Source organism: Hoplias malabaricus, chromosome X1, assembly GCF_029633855.1.
Source record: "Hoplias malabaricus isolate fHopMal1 chromosome X1, fHopMal1.hap1, whole genome shotgun sequence".
Lineage (NCBI taxonomy): Eukaryota > Metazoa > Chordata > Actinopteri > Characiformes > Erythrinidae > Hoplias > Hoplias malabaricus.
This window is the reverse complement of record NC_089818.1, coordinates 19,883,678-19,903,569: the sequence shown is the minus strand read 5'-3', so window position 1 is coordinate 19,903,569 and position 19,892 is coordinate 19,883,678. Positions and strand designations below refer to the sequence as shown.

General features: G+C 39.9%; 1 protein-coding gene across 1 annotated transcript in view; it reads right to left on the bottom strand.

The window, feature by feature from the left end:
* Positions 1-2,437: 2,437 nt before the first annotated feature.
* The window catches only part of LOC136675729 (phospholipid phosphatase 2-like), a 30,456-nt gene continuing 13,001 nt past the window's right edge, over positions 2,438-19,892 (bottom strand). The window contains exons 2-6 of the mRNA XM_066652453.1: positions 8,071-8,222; positions 7,456-7,718; positions 6,882-6,939; positions 4,821-4,997; positions 2,438-4,612 (exon numbers count right to left, since the gene is read on the bottom strand). Of these exons, the coding sequence (XP_066508550.1) occupies positions 4,463-4,612; positions 4,821-4,997; positions 6,882-6,939; positions 7,456-7,718; positions 8,071-8,222 (800 nt within the window). The 3' untranslated portion in view covers positions 2,438-4,462. The remainder of the gene's footprint in view (positions 4,613-4,820; positions 4,998-6,881; positions 6,940-7,455; positions 7,719-8,070; positions 8,223-19,892) is intronic.

Below are 19,892 nucleotides of genomic sequence, written 5' to 3'. Positions count from 1 at the left end.
ACTGTAATGATAGGATTATCACTGATAACAACACACCACTGTGTGTATTACGTGTGTATTAAAATGCTACACATGAAAAAGCTGGATTACAACTTTAAATGGTATTATGACAAGGTCAGCATCCTTTCACCTTGTTTTAATTCTCACTGTCCATTCTCTACCCGCCATAAAATGTAACTAATTACTAGTTCCAGTTGTCACTGCTGCCCTTGACTATCCTGCATCCAGGGTAAAAGTTCAAGTTTATACTGTTACATCAAACAATGTGAAAGTTATTCTCTTATCTGACCATCTTTGTATTTTTAATGTAGCCAAGACCCATTCTCCAGCTGGGAGAACAAAACGACATTATTCATGTAAGTAAATATGTTTTATTCATTATACAGTAGTTACAGACAACATAAAAATACATATAACAATTATATAGGATGTGTGCAAAAGGCCAGTAATGACACAGTAGTGATGTCCCTGCTCTGCTGCAGTGGGAGGGGCAAGGTCTGTAGGCACTGGGGTCTGTCTGATTTTAGAAGCTTAGCTTTAAATCAGGGGCATAGAATAAAAGATGAAACACATTCAGTGGAGTCACTCACATCTCCCACAAATGAAAGTAACTAGTAAAGGCTTTTTATGTAACACACTACAAAAGTCAATTTGGAGCCTGAGCACTTGTTTTGAAGGAAGGTGACATTTCTGACTGAGGTAGCTCATTTATTTCTCGGACATGGCCAGGTTTGGTCTGTATTTCTGACAAAATGTTTAGGTTAATAGCTAAAATCCCAGCTCTGGAACCCTATTCGGACCAATGTTGCCGTGATGCAGCGCAGTCCTTTTTAAAGCACCATAAGTGGTGCTATTTCTCACATACTCACTCACATTTAGGCACCGAACCACAAGGGGGAGCTATTGTGCTTTGCATCGATGAGAATGTATTGTTCGATTAAACAAATCCTTGTTTATTAAAGTTGTATATAATATAATGCTATGTCCACATGTTCTTTCAAAGAAAACAAAGCAGTGCGCAGGTTTGAACAACACAAGTTTAGTTTACATATTTAAATCTCAATATTCAAATTTTCCAAAAGGAAAAGACAGGGTCTGGTTCACACGCTCAGCACCAGGAGAAGCACTGGCTGATGATTTGTTGTTGTTTCATTGTAATAATGCAATAATAAGTGTGTGGTTTATTTTTATAACAAAACGTGGTTTATTTTTTTAAGCTTCCTCAGCGTGGAACTGTTTCTTGCTGCAATTCCAAGAGCTCAGGACAGAGAGAGTGGAGGGTAATGTAATAGTCTCTGCATTAGAAAGCTGAGAACGAACATGATCAGGTTATTGAGGGTAAATTTACAAATTCAAAAACAAACAAGAAAATAAAATTAAAAAAAAACCTAAACGGCAAAAACAATGTAAACAAGTGGGAAAAAAATACAGATACAATGAATCTTTCACATTCGGTTTGGACAGATAATAAATGCATTTCCCCAGTCCTGATGGACCCTGCTCTATTTTAAGGCTTTGGGCTTCAGCAGCTACACCACAGTAACAGAGAGAGACTCTGTTCAGTGGAGAGAGAAAAAAAAGAAATATCGCTCATTCTGAGTAAATATAGAGTCCATTAAAAATCATGCAGCTAGCGCTGAATCTGTGAAATGCTCGGCTCATAGTTTAATGTGCACAAATGTGTGAAGTGTGTGTGTGAAGAGTGTGAAGGTGACATTAAGATGGATGTGAATATGAATTAAAACCATATCTAGTACATGTTGATGGAATATGAAGAAGATACGTAGAGATAATATAGTGTTTAATGTGATGTAGCTACACTGTGATATTTTTGTAACGTGTCGCTGACAGAACAAAACATCAGTGAAAGAATATCTAGTAAACATTAGTTGAACAATGGATTTTGGAAACATTTTTCATTCAAACCAAAATGCAAAGTCTAATTAGAGTTCCCCAATTTTTAAAACATCAGCGATAACTTCCTCTACACACTACGTGGCCAAACGTTTGTGGGGTCATTGACTGTGGTGACCCTCAGGCCCATGTTGAGGGACTCTGTCTCAAATGGGTGCACATTAAAGTAGATACATTTAGTAATTATAGATGTTTACATACTTTTGGACATAGTGCATTTCTTGTAATGCAGAATATAGCCATCTCTGTGCACAGTTAGGCTCTGTTTAAGGCACAAATAGTGGTCAAATCAGATGAAACACACTGTCAGCTTCTTTAAAAACAGAACTTGTGGGTTTTGTTAATTTACTGAAGCTGTGGTTATTTACTGTGAAGCACATAGAACCCAGAGAGTTTGGTTTAAGGTAAAAACAGATGAGTATATGATTCATGACAAAGAATAAAATACATTTGGTTGTTGTTATGAAATCATAATAATATTAGTGAAGGATGGATATATTATACTGGTAGTTACATGACAAAAAAAAATCCCTTCATGCACCTCGCACAGTGTTTAGCAAAAAGCTACATTTTGTTCTTAGTCTGAAAGTGGAAATCCATTCTTTGTTCCAAATTTTTGAATAATTAAAGATGTAATCAAAGTCTCTCAGAGTGGTTTGGAGTGAAACGCTTTGTTCTAGAGAAACCTGTTCACAGTGAAGATAACAGTCGTCTCCGGCAGGTAATGGCTCCCGCAAAAAACCATGACCCAGATTCACCACTATTTTGCTAAAATCAAACTCAGAACGTACAACAAATTAAAGGGCTACATTTCTAGGATTCTTCACCGATACAAGATCAGACTGTCTTCAAGTGAGAGGAGGACTGTAATTTTTAACCACAATATAAAAGCCATTATAAAAGGAGGAATTAGCCTGTTTGAGACTTTAGCCGTTTTTAATCCTTCAGGATTGTCCATGTAAATATGTTGAGTGCTACGAGTTTTCCCACTCATTTTTAAACTAGTGAATTTCTTAACAAGTTCGGTAAGTTACAACGCCCCAGTTTACAACAAACACACCCTGAAATAATGTGTGTACACCTCAACAATGGCACTATTCAATAATTTAGAAAAATATCTGAAATCTCCCTTCAGTTTTGAAAATCGGAACCAGCCACCCGGGCTCTGAAAACATCACCAAAACGTTCACCTATCGCTACTGCACCGAAATATTTTAATGCTACACACGCTCTTCCAGGAACATGAACCCTGCAAATTCAAGATAGCATGATGCTATCTGTAATCCTTAGCATCATTCTAATCCGCTAATGCCTTCATTAGCATTGCGTATAATCCATGTTAGCTTGATGCTAACTGTGCATTAAGCAAGACACGTTTCTATTTGCCCTTCGAGAAACAAAGCCACATTGAGAATAACTGCTCATGCTGTAGTTTTCCAACATTAACTGCCCTCTAACTTCACATTTTTTTAAAAAAACAAAAAAGCTGAAAAATGGTAGTATGCCTAAAATTATGCAATAGTTAGCTAGTGGTATTTATTCAGAAAATAAAAAAGCTATTAACACAAAATTACACAATCCAGTCCACTTCTGAAGCATTTTAAAGGATTTGTTAGAGGGCTGAGACAAAACACTATTGGCGTATATTTCACTTTGATTGCTTCCAAATGGCGCCTCGTAAAAATAATGAAGTTGTCACCACAGGGTGTGGTAATAAATGTCTTTAAACAGGTCTTAAAAACCAACAATGATCTGTCGAATAATGATAAAATCTCAGCACAGGATTTTATCATTATTTTATCATGTTCTTACCATTCCTTTAAAATTCAACCCCCCCCACTTTCATCCACATGGCTCTGAATAAGAACAGGTTAAAGGCACTGTAATTTGCATTTTGATGCAAGATGGACCTATCCATGTCCCGACGTCCATGGATTCTGACATAGCAACAGTTGCCATGTTGGTCAAGCTTCACAGAACAATAGCAAAAATCCCATAGCTAACATAGTCCAGCTTGGCAGCATTTAAAATCTCTAGCGGTGGCAGTTGTGTGGGACTCTTGCCATTTGCTGCTTGTCCAATCTGACAACAGCTGATATGAAAAGAGATGCATTGTGGGTAGAAAATAAAATGAAACATTTATTGTGAGAAATAAAATATTCTTAAATAAAGCAAAATAAAGGTTGTAAAGTTTAAGGGTTATTTTGCTTTATAAAAAGTTGGCAGTTTTTATTATATAAAAGAATCAAAGTATAAATACGTCCGACCCTCTACAAACAAAGAAATACTGCATGTGATACCACACACACATTAACACTCACACGCACACACACAGGAATGTAAGGGGGTATTTATCCTCCTGTTGAGGGGAGTCTGTAGTCAGTGCCACTCATTTTGGGGGCCGCAGGTGCTGCGATGATGCCTCTGGGACAGGAAGGTAGGGGGTGGGGGGGCGGTGAGGGTCAGCACAGAGAGGTGACGCAGCCTGTCCAGTGGTTATGATTGTTTTAGGGGTTTGGTCGCAGCCCGTTAGAAGCCTGAAGGTCACTCATACTGAGCCGGGGAAGTTGTAATGATTGTTCCTACTCTGTTCTGCTATCTGGAGGCTGGGTTTGCGCTCCGTCTCTTCGTTCTCAGGGGTCTCAGCATCTTCACAGATGGGAGGTCTTTCTTTGAAGAAATCAGAAATGTATCGCACCTGTGGAGCATCACAGAAAAACTTCAAACTCAGTTTAAATATCAGACATAACACTTTACGTTGCTTTCAAATTTCAATTTGTAATGTTTTAACTGTTTTAATACATTTACATTTGTAAAATACTGTATGAATAAGGATTTATGAGTAGTATTACATTTATTTAATCCCTGCCTATAACGGACTTATCAATCACTGTGATATCACTTACATTAAGAACTGCAATGAGTGCCCCTTGCAAAAGACCCACTACAACATCGCTCCAGTGGTGTTTGTAGTCAGATACCCGTGTGTATCCCACGTAAATAGCAAAGGCCACCAGGAAGAACTGAATTGTGGGTCGGAGGAGGCGTGCCCATTTGAATGCCATTCGTGCCTGCACATATAGCTAGAGGTATCAAGAGAGAGAAAGGAAAACAGGAAAGATAAGGTATTGTATATGGAGCAGAGATATCTACTAACCTTTAAACCCAAACTACAATCACAGATGTTCCCTGGGCTGCTGATGTATTTGTGTCAGCAGTTAAACCGAGAGCTACTTATCAGGAAACCTCCTCCAAACTCTGCATTCTCCCAATAAATCAATCCCAACTCAATGAACTCCAAGGCAAACTTAATAACAACTGCTTAAAGCCAAAAGCATCGGGGAAAACACCTTGGGATGATTTTGCATAAAATATTTTCACTCCTTCTGGAAACAGAGCCGCACCTAAAAAAAACACTTTTTGAATTTGAATGTTACACTTCCTGCACTGTTAATCCCTTCTTCCAGCAGGTCGCTATCACCCAGTGTGTGAAGAATATTAGAGTGTTACAAGTGTAAACACGTCTGGACACGACGAGCAGAAACAAGAAGTAACCTGAATTACTCTCTGGCTGAAATCATTTTCTATCCATGTCCCAGTCTGGGCCAGTACTATTCCCAACTCACTTTCAGTAATTGTGCAACACGGAGGAGTCATTATATCTACATTCACTTCTGAGTGAGTGCCTTTGTGCGGTTCCTGGGAAATGTGTTAAAGCACTAATTTTGATTATCAGTTTTAACAAAGTCTGCTGCAGACTGTTTAGACAGAGCAGTGCATACACAGCCCTGGCCCGGGTGTGTTCCCTTAAATGTGCCCAGTGATTCCGAGTAGGCTCCGGACCTACTGTTAATGTCAAGCACCTACCGTATGTTGATTTCTACTAAAAACGTTTTGTTCTGAAAATATTCCTGAGGGCATCTGATTAAATAAAAATAAATAAGTAAACAAATAAAATGACAAAAATAAACAAATAAATAACCAACAAACAACCAAACAAAAAATAAATGAACAAACAAATAAATAACCAACAACCAAAAATAAATAAGCAAACAACTAACTAACAAAATAAATAACCAACAAACAAAATAAATAAATAACCAACTAATAAATAAACAACAAAAATAAATAAATAGCAACAATAAATAAATAAATAATCAAATAAATAACCAACAAACAAAATAAATAAATAACCAACTAACAAATACAAATAAATAAATAAATAAACAACCAAAAATAGATAAATAAATATATAACCAACCAATAAAAAAATAAATAAATAAACAAACAACTAAACGAAATGAATGAAAGAAAGAAATAGGGAAAATCCAAAGGAAAAAAACTAACTAAAACAGATTAGCATAGCACTAAAATAAAAAGAGAAACTAGAACCCCTGACATGTGCCCAACACTGATTAACAAACTCACTAAATAAATAAATAAAGCTCCACTCTTGTTTTTGCACGGACAAAAATCTATTACTGATAAAAGGAAATAGACAAAAGGGAACGTTATCATATCAAACAAAATCTGCTGGCATTCTCAAATCAATGTACTCCCCAACACACAGTCCAGACCTGAACAGTGCAGAACATTTGGGTTTTACTTGGCTTCTAAGAGTGAACTTTGGATGTGTAGAGAATCATGTCAGACAATCCTGCGGAAACGTGTGACAAACAGAAAGTACTGAAAAATGGGGGAAAACCTGGTTGTATTAATTGTAAACTGAAAAAAATCTGTATATTTCCTGGTTTCTGTCTCATTTTCTGGAAAGAAGAAGATATCCTTTAGTGTAATTTTAAACAAAGATCAAAACAGTGTTATTAGAATTAGATGTGTTCATTTGAATATCCACATACACTGTGATATATTCGTTTAATAAAGACACCGAATTTTAAGTAACACCCATCAGTGATCAACATGAGCAATGAAATGTGAGGTTCTTTGGGAGAAGAGCAACAACTCACCGCCAAAAACAGCATGCAGTACATCCCAAAGGATGAGTGTCCTGAGTAGAAGGACAACCTAGAGCAGTGGAGAAAGAAAACACAGCCGTAAATAACTCAGGCCTAAGGAAGTTTTTTCTTTGATCGTGGGAGAGATTGGGGTGTGCACTTACTGTGTTTTTGACCTTTGTAAATATCAGAAAACCTAAACTGGACTCAAGTCACATCTTGTGAATTTCCCTTCAGTTATCATGGGGCTTACATTCTTGAAGGGAATAAGCCGGGGTCTTTGTTCAGACGTCACATAATACTGAGGACTCTAGCACATGCCTAAATATAGAAGCCTGCAGAAACTGTATAAATCATTGGCGTGTGTATTTATGGCATAAGCAAAAAAATAGGGTCCCTCAAGCCTCGAGCCTGTGAGACACGAACAAAAGAACCCCTTGTGAGAAAGGTCAAATCCTACAACTGCACAAGTGAAAAGAAGCAGGAAGTGAAAACAACAGCTGACACCACAAAGACACAAACACGGGAAAAGAGGTCAGTGGTGCCGTGACCTTCGCCCAGGCCTTCCTGTGTCCTGCTCCAGTACCTGGACTCTGTCACGTTGCGAGGGTTTCCTGTGCAGTTGATGTGCGGCATGTAGCCATTGCAGACGACCGGAGCACAAACGGCCATGAAGTTTGGCCGCGGGCGTCCGATAGTGAACTTCGCCATGTCCGTCAGAGACTGACTCACGCAGCCACCGAACAGAAACGTCCCCACCACTTTATACAGCGCTGCTGCATACTGATTAAAGCCAGAGTTCGAGTACAGACGCTTGGTGTGGACCAAGTAGGCTTCTCCCGATGTAATCTGGAGAGGAAAAGGCAAAACATTCATAAGTTTCAACTGGTGGTCCAGCCAAAAACTAGCATTTAATATGTTACACACAAGTCAAAAAACATTTTTATATAATCTATGCTAAGCTAATATGTTATATGCTAATTATGTAGCATTTTCTAGCATTTCAGGAGTTTGACAGAATTGATGATTTGGTTTTTTACAGTGTTCCTTCACACACATTATTCAAATATTTCATAAGTACAAATCGTTCTGAAAACACAGGTTCCTTCTGTATTTGCCTCCACTGTAACTTACCCCTGAGGTAAGTATGAGTGCTCTGATGAGTAAGGTTTTGATATTTCATGAATAGCTGGAGACTCACTATGATGATGGAGCAGGAAATGGTGACAGCGGCCATCATGCCGTGGGAGATAGTGTCTGACTTGTAGGGGTATTTGATGCTCTCGTCATTGCAGTACACACCGCGCTCGTACGGCTTGAACATGAACGTCAGGATCGTACAAGGCATCGCAGCTGAACGACAGAGAAACACAAACAAGAACCGTCTTAGAAATATACACTCAGAAGGAGGGGCTGCAGCATCACAAACATATCTTGATTAATGGATGAATAACAAACCAATAAAAAGCATCTACCATTACATGTGTCGTCCAGTCCTCTTTCACAGTGTCCTTTAAAAGGTCAAGGGCCACACAGCACTAACAGTGGCATCATTAATAGATTGGCTGCAGATCTGCTGGAGTTTTTAAAGTGTCTTAAGTGTCACTGCTGGACAGAGTATAGTCCACCAACCAAGAGTGTCCTGTCTCTGAGGTTGGCGTGTATAAGAGTGCAGAGTGAGTGGGCCCTGCCGTGTCTGATACCAGCTACACACACTAACATGATGCCATCAGTGCTGTGAATGAAAATTGTGGGTGTCAACAAAGTATGCGAAGCAACAGATTGTCTGTATTTGCTGAACGATAATGGACACCTATGTGGTCAGTGGCTTTGAGTAAATGGACAATAAGTTTAAAAACAAGGAGCTTATTTTAATGTTCTGTCTGATTGGAAACGACCACAGCGTAAACACTCATTGACTGAAAAAGGTACAAAACTCAACAGAGCAGAGAAATCCTATCCCGTGTAAATCCCCTCAGGCCTGACACCATCACTTTTATCTGTAGCCCCTATTGACGTGTGCAGTCAGTAGCACACAGCGGTCAGTATCTTTTATCCAGGAAACCGGACTTGCGCTTGCGATGTGGGCAGTTATCTATAGGAAATCCCAGTCCACTCTCAGGCGTAATCAGCATCATATCTCAGAGGAGTAAGAAAAGCCACATCACAATATCGGAGCAGTTTGTGAAAACCAAACAAGGAGTCACCTACATGAACTACTCCCGATGGAAGCTGTTTATCGCTGAAATCATGGAAAAAGTGTTTACAGAGGGATCTGAAGGGACATTCCACTGCGGTCTAAAATGTCCAAAAATATATTTCAGTGGTTGATATGAGAAGTAAACAAATGCATACTGAAAAGTCTCTTGTGATCAATTGTTAGCTGCAGAGAAATGTGATGCTGAATAGAACCATGAGTCACGATGTCTATAACATAAATACAGCCCTTTTATGTATTTTCCAACATTGAATGCTGATAGGGCGGCACAGTGGCGCAGCAGGTAGTGTTGCAGTCACACAGCTCCAGGGGCCTGGAGGTTGTGGGTTTGATTCCCGCTCTGGGTGACTGTCTGTGAGGAGTGTGGTGTGTTCTCCCTGTGTCTGCGTGGGTTTCCTCCGGGTGACTGTCTGTGAGGAGTGTGGTGTGTTCTCCCTGTGTCTGCGTGGGTTTCCTCCGGGTGACTGTCTGTGAGGAGTGTGGTGTGTTCTCCCTGTGTCTGCGTGGGTTTCCTCCGGGTGACTGTCTGTGAGGAGTGTGGTGTGTTCTCCCTGTGTCTGTGTGGGTTTCCTCCGGGTGCTCCGGTTTCCTCCCACAGTTCAAAAACACACATTGGTAGGTGGATTGGCGACTCAAAAGTGTCCGTGTGTGTGAGTGAATATGTGTGTGTTGCCCTGTGAAGGACTAGCGCCCCCTCCAGGGTGTATGCCTTGCGCCCAATGATTCCAGGTAGGCTCTGGACCCACAGTGACCCTGAATTGGAAAAGCGGTTACAGATAATGAATGAATGAATGCTGAAAATGATCATTTTTGAGTAATATTAACTCTTTAAACCATGCGTTCCTCTAGAAAAGAGCATTTTATAAATTCTTTGTTTACGTCTTAATTAATTTTGCAATTTTGAATTATTCATTTATTCTTTCATTTTCTGTAACTGCTCTGTGTAGTGGATTTTTAACCCTTCATGGCCTTACATTTCCCATAATCTAGTGTGTCATCCGCACACTAGATCTTGAGAGTACTATATACCTTCCAGTGTAATGCTGTGTTCCAAAATTTGTCATGTTTATTGCATTATGTAATTAATCTCAATTTAAATACCACAATCCCTGATTTCTCAGACTATGAATGTCAAAAAATAAAACATTCAGTGATTGGTCAGTTGCTTACCTGCATCATATTATTGTTATAATATATATCATATTATTTGTGTTTACATATTTTGTAAGAAAATACGTAAATAAATTAAAAATAAATAAATTATTTAAAAACAACAACAACAACAACACAATAATGATGCCACTTTGGAATGAACTGGAAATAAACTTGGACAACGTTACGACAAAAAAAAGAACATCTGTTTTATCCAGCTGTGTGCTGAATACTCCCAAAGCTGTATGAAAGTGCTACTGTACAAGAGCTTAGTCAGGCATCACTTTTCTTTACTGCTGACCCATAAAAAATGTCTTAAGCCTGCTACACTGTCCAAAGCAGTTCAAAAAGAAACACTGCTCTTTCCGGAGTCTCAAAGGACACACACGCTAGCCTCAACACTTAGAATGTTGTAGCATTAGGGGAGTTGTGATTGGATGAGTCCTAACTGGTGGGCGGAAGTGGAAATGGCTAACATCTGGTGGGAAAAACACACGAGCTCTCAATCAAATATCACTCCTGGCCAATCACACACCCATCAGCTCATATACACACACCCAGCTGTGTAATTCAGAATGATAAATGCTGTTCAATAAAGATACAGCCACAACAGTACATTGCTAACAGTTATTGTAATACAGGCCTATGTCATATCAATACCATACAGTGCTGCTATAAGCAAATGAGGAAAAAAGAGGACTTTCTTAAAGCTGGAGTGGCTGTTTTTGGTTACATTTACTGAATTACACTGTGCATGCCAATAGCAATCAGCAAATCGAACGGCCGGTCTGTTGTAAATGTGTTAGAGGAGTGGCTTTGGAATAAAGGCTGAATGTAGGGGGTGGTCCTTTTAAGTTGGATTTTATTCCCCCCCAAAAAAACTGGCTCACACTGGTTTTTACAAAACCACCAACTACTTGAAACGTGTAAATGACAGGGAGGTTTACAAGTTGCTTAAACTGAGAACAGCACGGAATGTTATTCTCATGTTAGACTTTAGCCTCAAAGTTAGATTTCCTTTAATGCACTGGTCCAGTCTAAAGAAAGGCCTGGAGTGGATTTGTGAAACGCAGAGATGAATCTTGGGGGTCTGGCTGCGTTCCCGAGTCCGTCCTGGCAGGAGGAATTTCTCACATTCCGGCCAACACTCAACACTTTGACGATAAACCTGTCTTTCCAATGAAAGCCTGGAACAATGAACATGTTTTGGGAATCCTTTCGGAATCTTGTAAAACTGCAGCATGAATCCTGTCTGTGTTCTACAACAATCTCAAGATGGGAAAAACAAAGCCACAGTGTGACTCACGCAGATAGCATTCAAATGAAGTCAGTTTTTTGTTTAAGTTTTTTTTTTTTTTGGATGATTAAAAACCACATTGAAGGATTTCAAAAGCCACTTCCTTCATGTATATTTCCTGGTGGCTATAAAAGCCTTATGTTTTAAAACATTACAAAAGAATATATCGCTGATATCATCAGGAAATATTGTCTCTTTGGAGCAGGAACTTTAAATGCTTTAAATGTATTTACTACAAACATTTGATTCATTGGTCAAAGTTATTATCTGTTTCTCATGAACCCAGCAATCACAAACTCTTTCAAAGAGTAAGGAGTGGGCAAGTTAAACATTGACATTTTGACTGTTAACACAGCGTTTGAGGCTTTTGTGTTGTTCTTGGTTAAATACGAGTGTCCTGCTTGTATCCTACGCCAATTGTGTTTTGACTTGAAACCAAAGTTAACTTTTTCTCAGAATAAGAACTGGACGTATTTAAGCTTTCAGCCACTGACTCCAGTGAGATTCGGTGAAACTCTACCTTAAATATGTTTACTTTTTAGCACATCAAGTACCAAATGACCACTGCTTTGTTTTTCTAAATCATGCTAAGCATCATGAGATTAAGCACCGGTTTCAACCACTGAAACCATGGCCCGATGCTAGTTCTCCTCTTATAGAGCAGTAAGAAATGTAAATAGACCATATGTATGACCATATGCCTTGGTTTTCTGGGTTTATCGTCTGAGGTGAAAATACGTAAACGCTGCAAGCTGCTGCAAAAGAAGACTTTCTTCACAAAAATCAAATACACACTCATCCACAGAGTCTCTAAGGTTTTCTCTAAGTCTGAGTATAGTGTTCATCAGGATTGTGATCAGAGATCTGTACAGGTACTTACTTTCAACTTGTGGATGTGAAAGCCATTTTATTGTCCACTGTCCAAAGAAAAACACGTATCCCCAAAACAGTAACTTTATTGGAGAAGGAAACCCTTTGAATAGAGTAATTTTGGAGCATTTCTATTGGTCTATTAGAAGCACAGCTAATGTGTTCAAATGTAGAAAATTAAAAATCATCAAAAACTGAGATACTTTATTTATTTATTTATACTTAATTCAATTTTTTAATTGACTAACGATATGTTAAATATTCTGCAAAGAAACTATGATTACACTAATTTACTAAATTACAATATGCTTTTCTCTGCAAATCTGTTATCAACATTTCTAGAACATTAAAGAGGAAGTTTATGATTATAGGGAAACACAATTATCTCTCAGTTGTTTACATTCAGGATCTTCACCTCTTTCAATGTGGAACAGTGTGTTTGAGAAGAAAAACAACTGAAATTAAACTGGTCTGTAAGTTTTTATTCACTTGTTGAATTACCACAGAAACTCATTTGTAGCTAGGGTTAGTTTTGTAGCACATTTGCTAATGCAGTTAGCCGTCTCCTGAGTTTGGAGAAATTTACACCTCAGTGATCCGAAACTGCAAAAATAAGCAAATATTGCTTTTTTTTAAATAAAGCTTTTGAATGTGGGGAATTCTCTCCTTTGTCCAAAAAAACAAAAACAACAAAAACAACCACAGACAGATGTCTATTCTCTCCCATGAGCAGAGAGAGAGAAAGCCTAGCATACCAGACCCAGCCACTTTGTTTTTTACTCATTTACAGACACTGGGGCTTCAAAAACACATCAGTCTGGTTTACAGCACACAAACAGACTCAAGAGTGAGTTAATATTTTAGATTTATTGTGTCCCTACCATTTTGGTGTTCCATTAAAGCAAACAATCCTCCTCAGCCCCAACAAAGGCAGCAGCTATTAGCTATTAAGGTAGTATTTCATATTTGTTTCTTCTTTATTTTTCCTCTTCCTCCACTGGTGCAATCTCATGCACGTGTACTAAATCAACATGGCAGTCCAGTGATAGCAGCTAGCATTGGTCTCAAACGCGTTGTATACCTTTATGTTTCAGGTCCATTTTATGCACTGCAGGCAGCATTTAAAACGGCTTCAAAACCGTCCACTTCCCAGCATTTGCAGAAACCTTTAAAGCAGCTGATAAAACTGAGCCTCACCAAAGCGCAACTAATAAAAATATATATAGTTTGCTAATATCAACAGATTTGAAAGGTACTCTGGAGGAATTTTTCACCGGAACTGGGTTCGGCCACAGCTGCACAGGTTTATGTACAGGCTCTAATCTTTTCAGCAGAACTACTGTCAAATGAGAGTCAAATGAGCTTTGGACTGCAGTGAGTGGGAGATTGCTGCTGGTCCTTTACAAAGGAGGCAGCCCCTTGATATCTGGTTCATGACGAGGTCATTGCAGCAGATCAAGGAGCCTGGGGACATGAACTGCAGCTCACAGCTCAAATGACCAGCTGGAGAGAAAAGAAAAAAACTTTTTTTTTTTGCTAAAAACGAGCAGGTTAATGACATTCAACAAGTGTCAGATGTGATTTCATAATGCACTCGTTGTGATGACATGCTCTTACACGAATGGAGGACTGAGGAGGAGGATTTTTAAAATAAAGCTGTTACTTTTTAAAGGATTAACAGAGAGATGTCCTTAAAAAGGCTATAGCTTTTCTAAAAGGAATGTGGTCAAAACTCTTTATGGAGGAGACAAGTTTCTCACATTTCTGCTTAAAGGAATTCATAATAGTAATAAAATAAATATAAAACAAAGAGAATGTTTATATCAGGTTATGGGAAAGCCAGAAAGGCCAAAGCTCTATTAATTAAAGCACTGTCCAGGAAATTAGAGATGGGATTTTTAGCAAAATACAAGTTGAATACTTACACATTAATTGTTTACCTCAGACACAGCTGACCCTAAATGTATGCGATTCTTTCAGCTTCAAGAGTAATTTAAAGACTATTTCTTCCTTCCTATCCAAGCTCAGTGGACTTCAACATCCTCTTCCTTACAGTGAGAAAACATTTAATGAGGCACACCTGGTCTGTGCCAGGGAGACAGGAAAACACAGAGTCTTTTACACCACTGCTACTCTTTAAAAAGCTAATATGTGATGTCAGGTGTTAAGACCACAGTAGCTTCATTGTGTCATCAGGAAATGCATGTCTGTAGCGGTGCCCCGGTCTAACCTCAGCTTACAGTAATAGACAGAGAACCTCAAGTCGTCTGCACACGTCATCGACGACTAATTTCTTGCCTTCATAACACTGTCTAAAAGTAATAGTCCGTTACGAGTTCAGGTAAAATAGCATTGTCAATGACAATCATGAAGACCCCATTTCGGTAACAGTTCCTATGAATTCTGTATTCATAACATGTTAAAGTGTCATACATTATCTCATAGAATATATGTGTAAAATTGCTCTTGTCATGGGGGTTGGAACCCTGCCTCAGGACACATTTTGTGAGGAGTGCGGTGTGTTCTCCCTGTGTCTGTATGGGTTTCCTCCCATGGTACAAAAACACACGTTGGTAGGTGGATTGGCGACTCAAAAGTGTCCATAGTGTGAGTGTGTAATCGCCCCTGAAAGGGACTGGCGCCCCCTACAGGGTGGGATCCCCGGACCCACTGCCAATCTGAAGTGGATAAGCGCTTACAGACTATGAACGAAGGAATGAATGAATGAATGAATGACTCGAGTAGTAATCAGATTACAAACCTAAACACATATACAACAGCTCACAAAACCTAAAGTCAATGCACTGTAATCTGTTCACAAAAACACTGTAAACACTAGTATGGTAATGCACTCACTATGAACACACACTAATAAGCCAGAACATTATCACCACCTGCATAATTATTATTGAATTATTTCCATTTTTGTAACCAATATTTAATATAAAGGCTAAAAGGTATCAGAGTAAAAAGCAGAATTCCTTTCTTGCAAATACATAGAAGTATAAGATTTGAATAAACACAGTACTTTACTAGTTTTCTCCACTTATAGTAATCGTTTAAGGTTGCAGTGATGTAATATTTAACTGAGTTTCATTTTACTGGAACACCCCCCTCCCATGCCATCCTCTTCCTAGAGCCCCTACTGCTACTTGTGCATTACTGGCCTTGGTCGTTGGCCTCCCAGAATGTTTTATTTGATGCAGATGGCTCAATTCCTTTTCTGATTTTAATGCTAGCCACAATGGGGGAAAAACAAACTTTACATGGCAGTAGGCAGTTTTCCGAACACATGATTCACAGCCAGTTTGGAACAGAAGATGTATCAGAAATGACGCACTTTTGATCTCCTAGCTTCACATTACACTGTTATTATTGAAGTGGTCTGTTGTGTTCTCCAGGTTTCCATCAGCTCTGTCAGTAATTCATCTCTCAGGCAATCAGCAAAATGAGAACAGTAAAGGATTTGAAATGAATCAGAATCTTTGTGGGAAAATGCCTCTTGAGATCCAACAAAAACCTCAAAAAAAAAATGTGCAGAGTCATTCTAACAGCAGCATTAGCGCACAGGAGGTAGCAATGTTCCAGAGCTGATTGTTTTTGTACGAGGAGACTGCGTCACTGTCCCATGTGAAAAAAACTAACTAAATAAGAAACAGCTCCAATGTTTTTAATGCTATAAACTAATCATCTGGAGACACTGTTCGTATTACGTCTACTCCTTGCTCTTAGTGTTGTCCAAGTGTTTGGGATGTTCAATAAAACCTATTCACAGTTATAAAAAACATTCAATAAAATATGAAATATTGTGTTCCTGGTTATAATTAACTGTCAGCTGATCGCTAGCAGGGGATGGAATATTACAGGGCCCTCGAGTGCAAGGTCAGTAAGGCATCAAACCTAATACTCTAATGGTTAGGGAAGTGGGATTGGGAAAGGAAGGTTACCGATTTGAAGTAAAAATAGGAGGCAGAGGCAGAAAAGGAGCATCCATGGCAACTAACCCCCAACTGCTCCCTGAGTACGGGGATGACTGCCCTTAGTATGTGTGTGTGTGGGGGGGGGTGTTCACTACCAAGTAGAGGTGAGCAGATTTGAGTACACTGTAAAAAATCTCTTGTAAATTTTACTGTAAAATACTGGCAGCAGAGTTCCCAGCCATTTACCGTATTTTTACAGGAACACTACTGTATTTCAAATTTACAGCATATTACTGTAATTGAATAATACAATAATTCACTGTAAATACTGGGATTTACAGTAATATACTGGCAGCAGAGTTCCCAGCCATTTACCGTATTTTTACAGGAACACTACTGTATTTCAAATTTACAGCATATTACTGTAATTGAATAATACAATAATTTACTACAAATACTGGGATTTACAGTAAAATACTGTAGCAGACTCGCTGTAAATTTACAGCAATTTTTTTACAGTGTAGAGTAGGTATGATGCATTGGAAAAGCTCCACAATTGTACAAGTATATAAGTCTGTTGAACTTTTGAGTATTCGCTTATATATATGATAATGAATAAACTGCAAAATATACATATATCATCACTTACACAGAGGCTACATTTTATGTTTAAGATATTTGCAAGTAAACAGTAGGTGATTACTGTGAGCCTCTCACTAATTTTCATTCAGTCATTTATTGCCACTTCTTCAATTCAGGGTTGGGGTTGGTCCAGAACCCACCTGGAATCACTGGGTGCAAGGCGGGAACATACCCTGGAGTGGGCGCCAATCCTTCGCAGGGCGACACACACTCGGCTACTTTTTGAGAAGCCAATTGTGTGTTTTTGGACTTTGGGAGGAAATGGGAGTGCCTGGAAAATCCCCATGCAGATACAGGGAGAACACAACAAACTCCTCACAGACAGTCACCAGGAGTGGGGCTTGAACCCCCCACAACCCCAGGATCCTGGACACTACAGCGACGCTACCGTGCTGTGTATAACTGCCCTTCATTTTAGCAAAGACCGTGTAAGCTAGAACTTTTGCAAACATCTAAATTTGCTTAGGTCTGGCCAGATATTGTAAACACAACTGCAGCTTTGTAAGTGACCCCCACCTCATGCTGATGTTTCAGCAACCACTAACTATAGTTAAAAAACTTTCAGCACTATATTTTCTCAGCCTTGATCCCAGTAGAGTCTCCCTCTGCACAGATGAGTGAATGCTGAGATGGCTTTAGATTATTACAGTGTAGAGTGATGGGGAGTTGTGCCAGTAGCTTCTTTGTGTCCATGTCAGCAGGGAATGTAGCTGATGGAAGAAGGCCGTCCATTGTCCGGCGCAGGCATTATGCAAGCTCATCTGGCTATAGAGTTTCAAGTGGGATGACTTTAAGAAAACAAACAGGCAAGAATTCACATTTGGACATGGTTTGTCTTCCTCATGTCCTTTGACTCTGGGCTGCTTTCCCATAGCCCAAAAAAGGAGAAGCAAGAACTTATTCATGTTATTTGCCACTTCAGATCCTGACACTGCCAAAATATACATAATATCACAATCATATCAGGACAAAACAGCAGCCACTGAGATTCCTCTAAAGGCTCACCACTGAGGTATCACTGCCCACAAGCCAAACACCCTGCTTTCTCTCAGGGCAAAGCTGGCTTTTAGAACACGCAGTCATTAAACCGGCTCTGATAATCTGTATAAATACTTGAAGTCCAAATCAGTTCTTGGACAGCAGAAAGTCTACAACAGCACAACACTGGAAAGCGCTCCAACACAAGTCTTAAATAGTGATAAACTGGCAATGAACAGCGCCAACACTAACAGTTCTTCACTTCAAGCACAACGCAGCACGGCCTCCTAAACGCCACCTTTCCCAGGCCCTTTTGGAGATAGCGCTCCACTTCCACCTTTATGCACTAGCGAAGCTTTTCAGATACGCTAACCCTTAGCCCAAATAGGAAGGAAGGAAAAGACAGAAGACGAGCACAGGAAGAAAGATAAATGCTTTTGTGGCATACCAAAATGTCCCTTTTTAAATACCCAACAAAATCACAAAACCCCTCTCAGTGTGTTATATAAGCCTTAAGTACACAACAGGGACGCCGTACCCATATTTTCAGAAATAAAACTGGCGACAGGCCGGATTCTCTGCGCGAGAAGCAGTTCTTGTGGCTGGAATCCGTGTGAGTTTCTCATAGGAATGTGAAAACTCAAGTTACAGTTTCCCTACTTCTCCCTGTCCTTCTTGCGTGACCAAGAGAGGGAGAAAATCATTGCACAACAGAGATGCCAAGGACAGAACAAAAGAAGCGAGCCAAAAGAAGCATCGAACTGCAAGTCTCAAGGTCTAGCTGCAATTGGGTCACTCTTTTTAGTAATACGCAATGGCCAATTGATTAGAAACACTTACTGTATACTCCACTCACTGGCCTCTATATTAGAAGTCCCTATTGTATAACTTTTGTTTGTTTTTTTTACTGGAAATCTCTAGTAATGCCCTGGACTCTTTATCGACACACATTTCTTACAAGTCAATAATTAACATTGGGTGAAATATTACTACAAACATCTGTACTGCACTTCCACACCCTGGACACTTTTGTAGAAACACCTACCTGGGACTTCCACTCCTCATTGGCCACGTAAGAGAAACTATTCATGAGTACAGATTAAAAACTGTGGCGCATCAGTCATTAACACTGCATTAATGACAGTCACTTTGGGACTGTAGTTCTGGTGATTGGATATAATTTGGGTATTGCCCCACACATCAATATCACTGCAGTGGTCAGTGTGTTCCACCAGCGAAATGTATCTGATAAAGTTGTCAGTGATTTTACAGGTTTACAGTATTTTACGCTGTTCACATTCTGTTCACGCTGTTTCTGGAGGAAACCCACACAGACACAGAGAGAACACACCACACTCCTCACCGACAGTCACCTGGAGGAAACCCACGCTAACACAGGGAGAACACGCCACACCCGTCACAGACAGTCACCCAGAGGAAACCCACGCAGACACAGAGAGAACACACCACACTCCTCACAGACAGTCGCCCAGAGGAAACCCACGCAGACACAGAGAGAACACGCCACACCCCTCACAGACAGTCACCCAGAGGAAACCCACGCAGACACAGGGAGAACACACCACACTCCTCACAGACAGTCACCCGGAGGAAACCCACGCTGACACAGGGAGAACACGCCACACCCCTCACAGACAGTCACCCAGAGGAAACCCATGCAGACACAGAGAGAACACACCACACTCCTCACAGACAGTCGCCCAGAGGAAACCCACACAGACACAGGGAGAACACGCCACACCCCTCACAGACAGTCACCCAGAGGAAACCCACACAGACACAGGGAGAACACACCACACTCCTCACAGACAGTCACCCGGAGGAAACCCACGCTGACACAGGGAGAACACACCACACCCCTCACAGACAGTCACCCAGAGGAAACCCACGCAGACACGGGGAGAACACACCACACTCCTCACAGA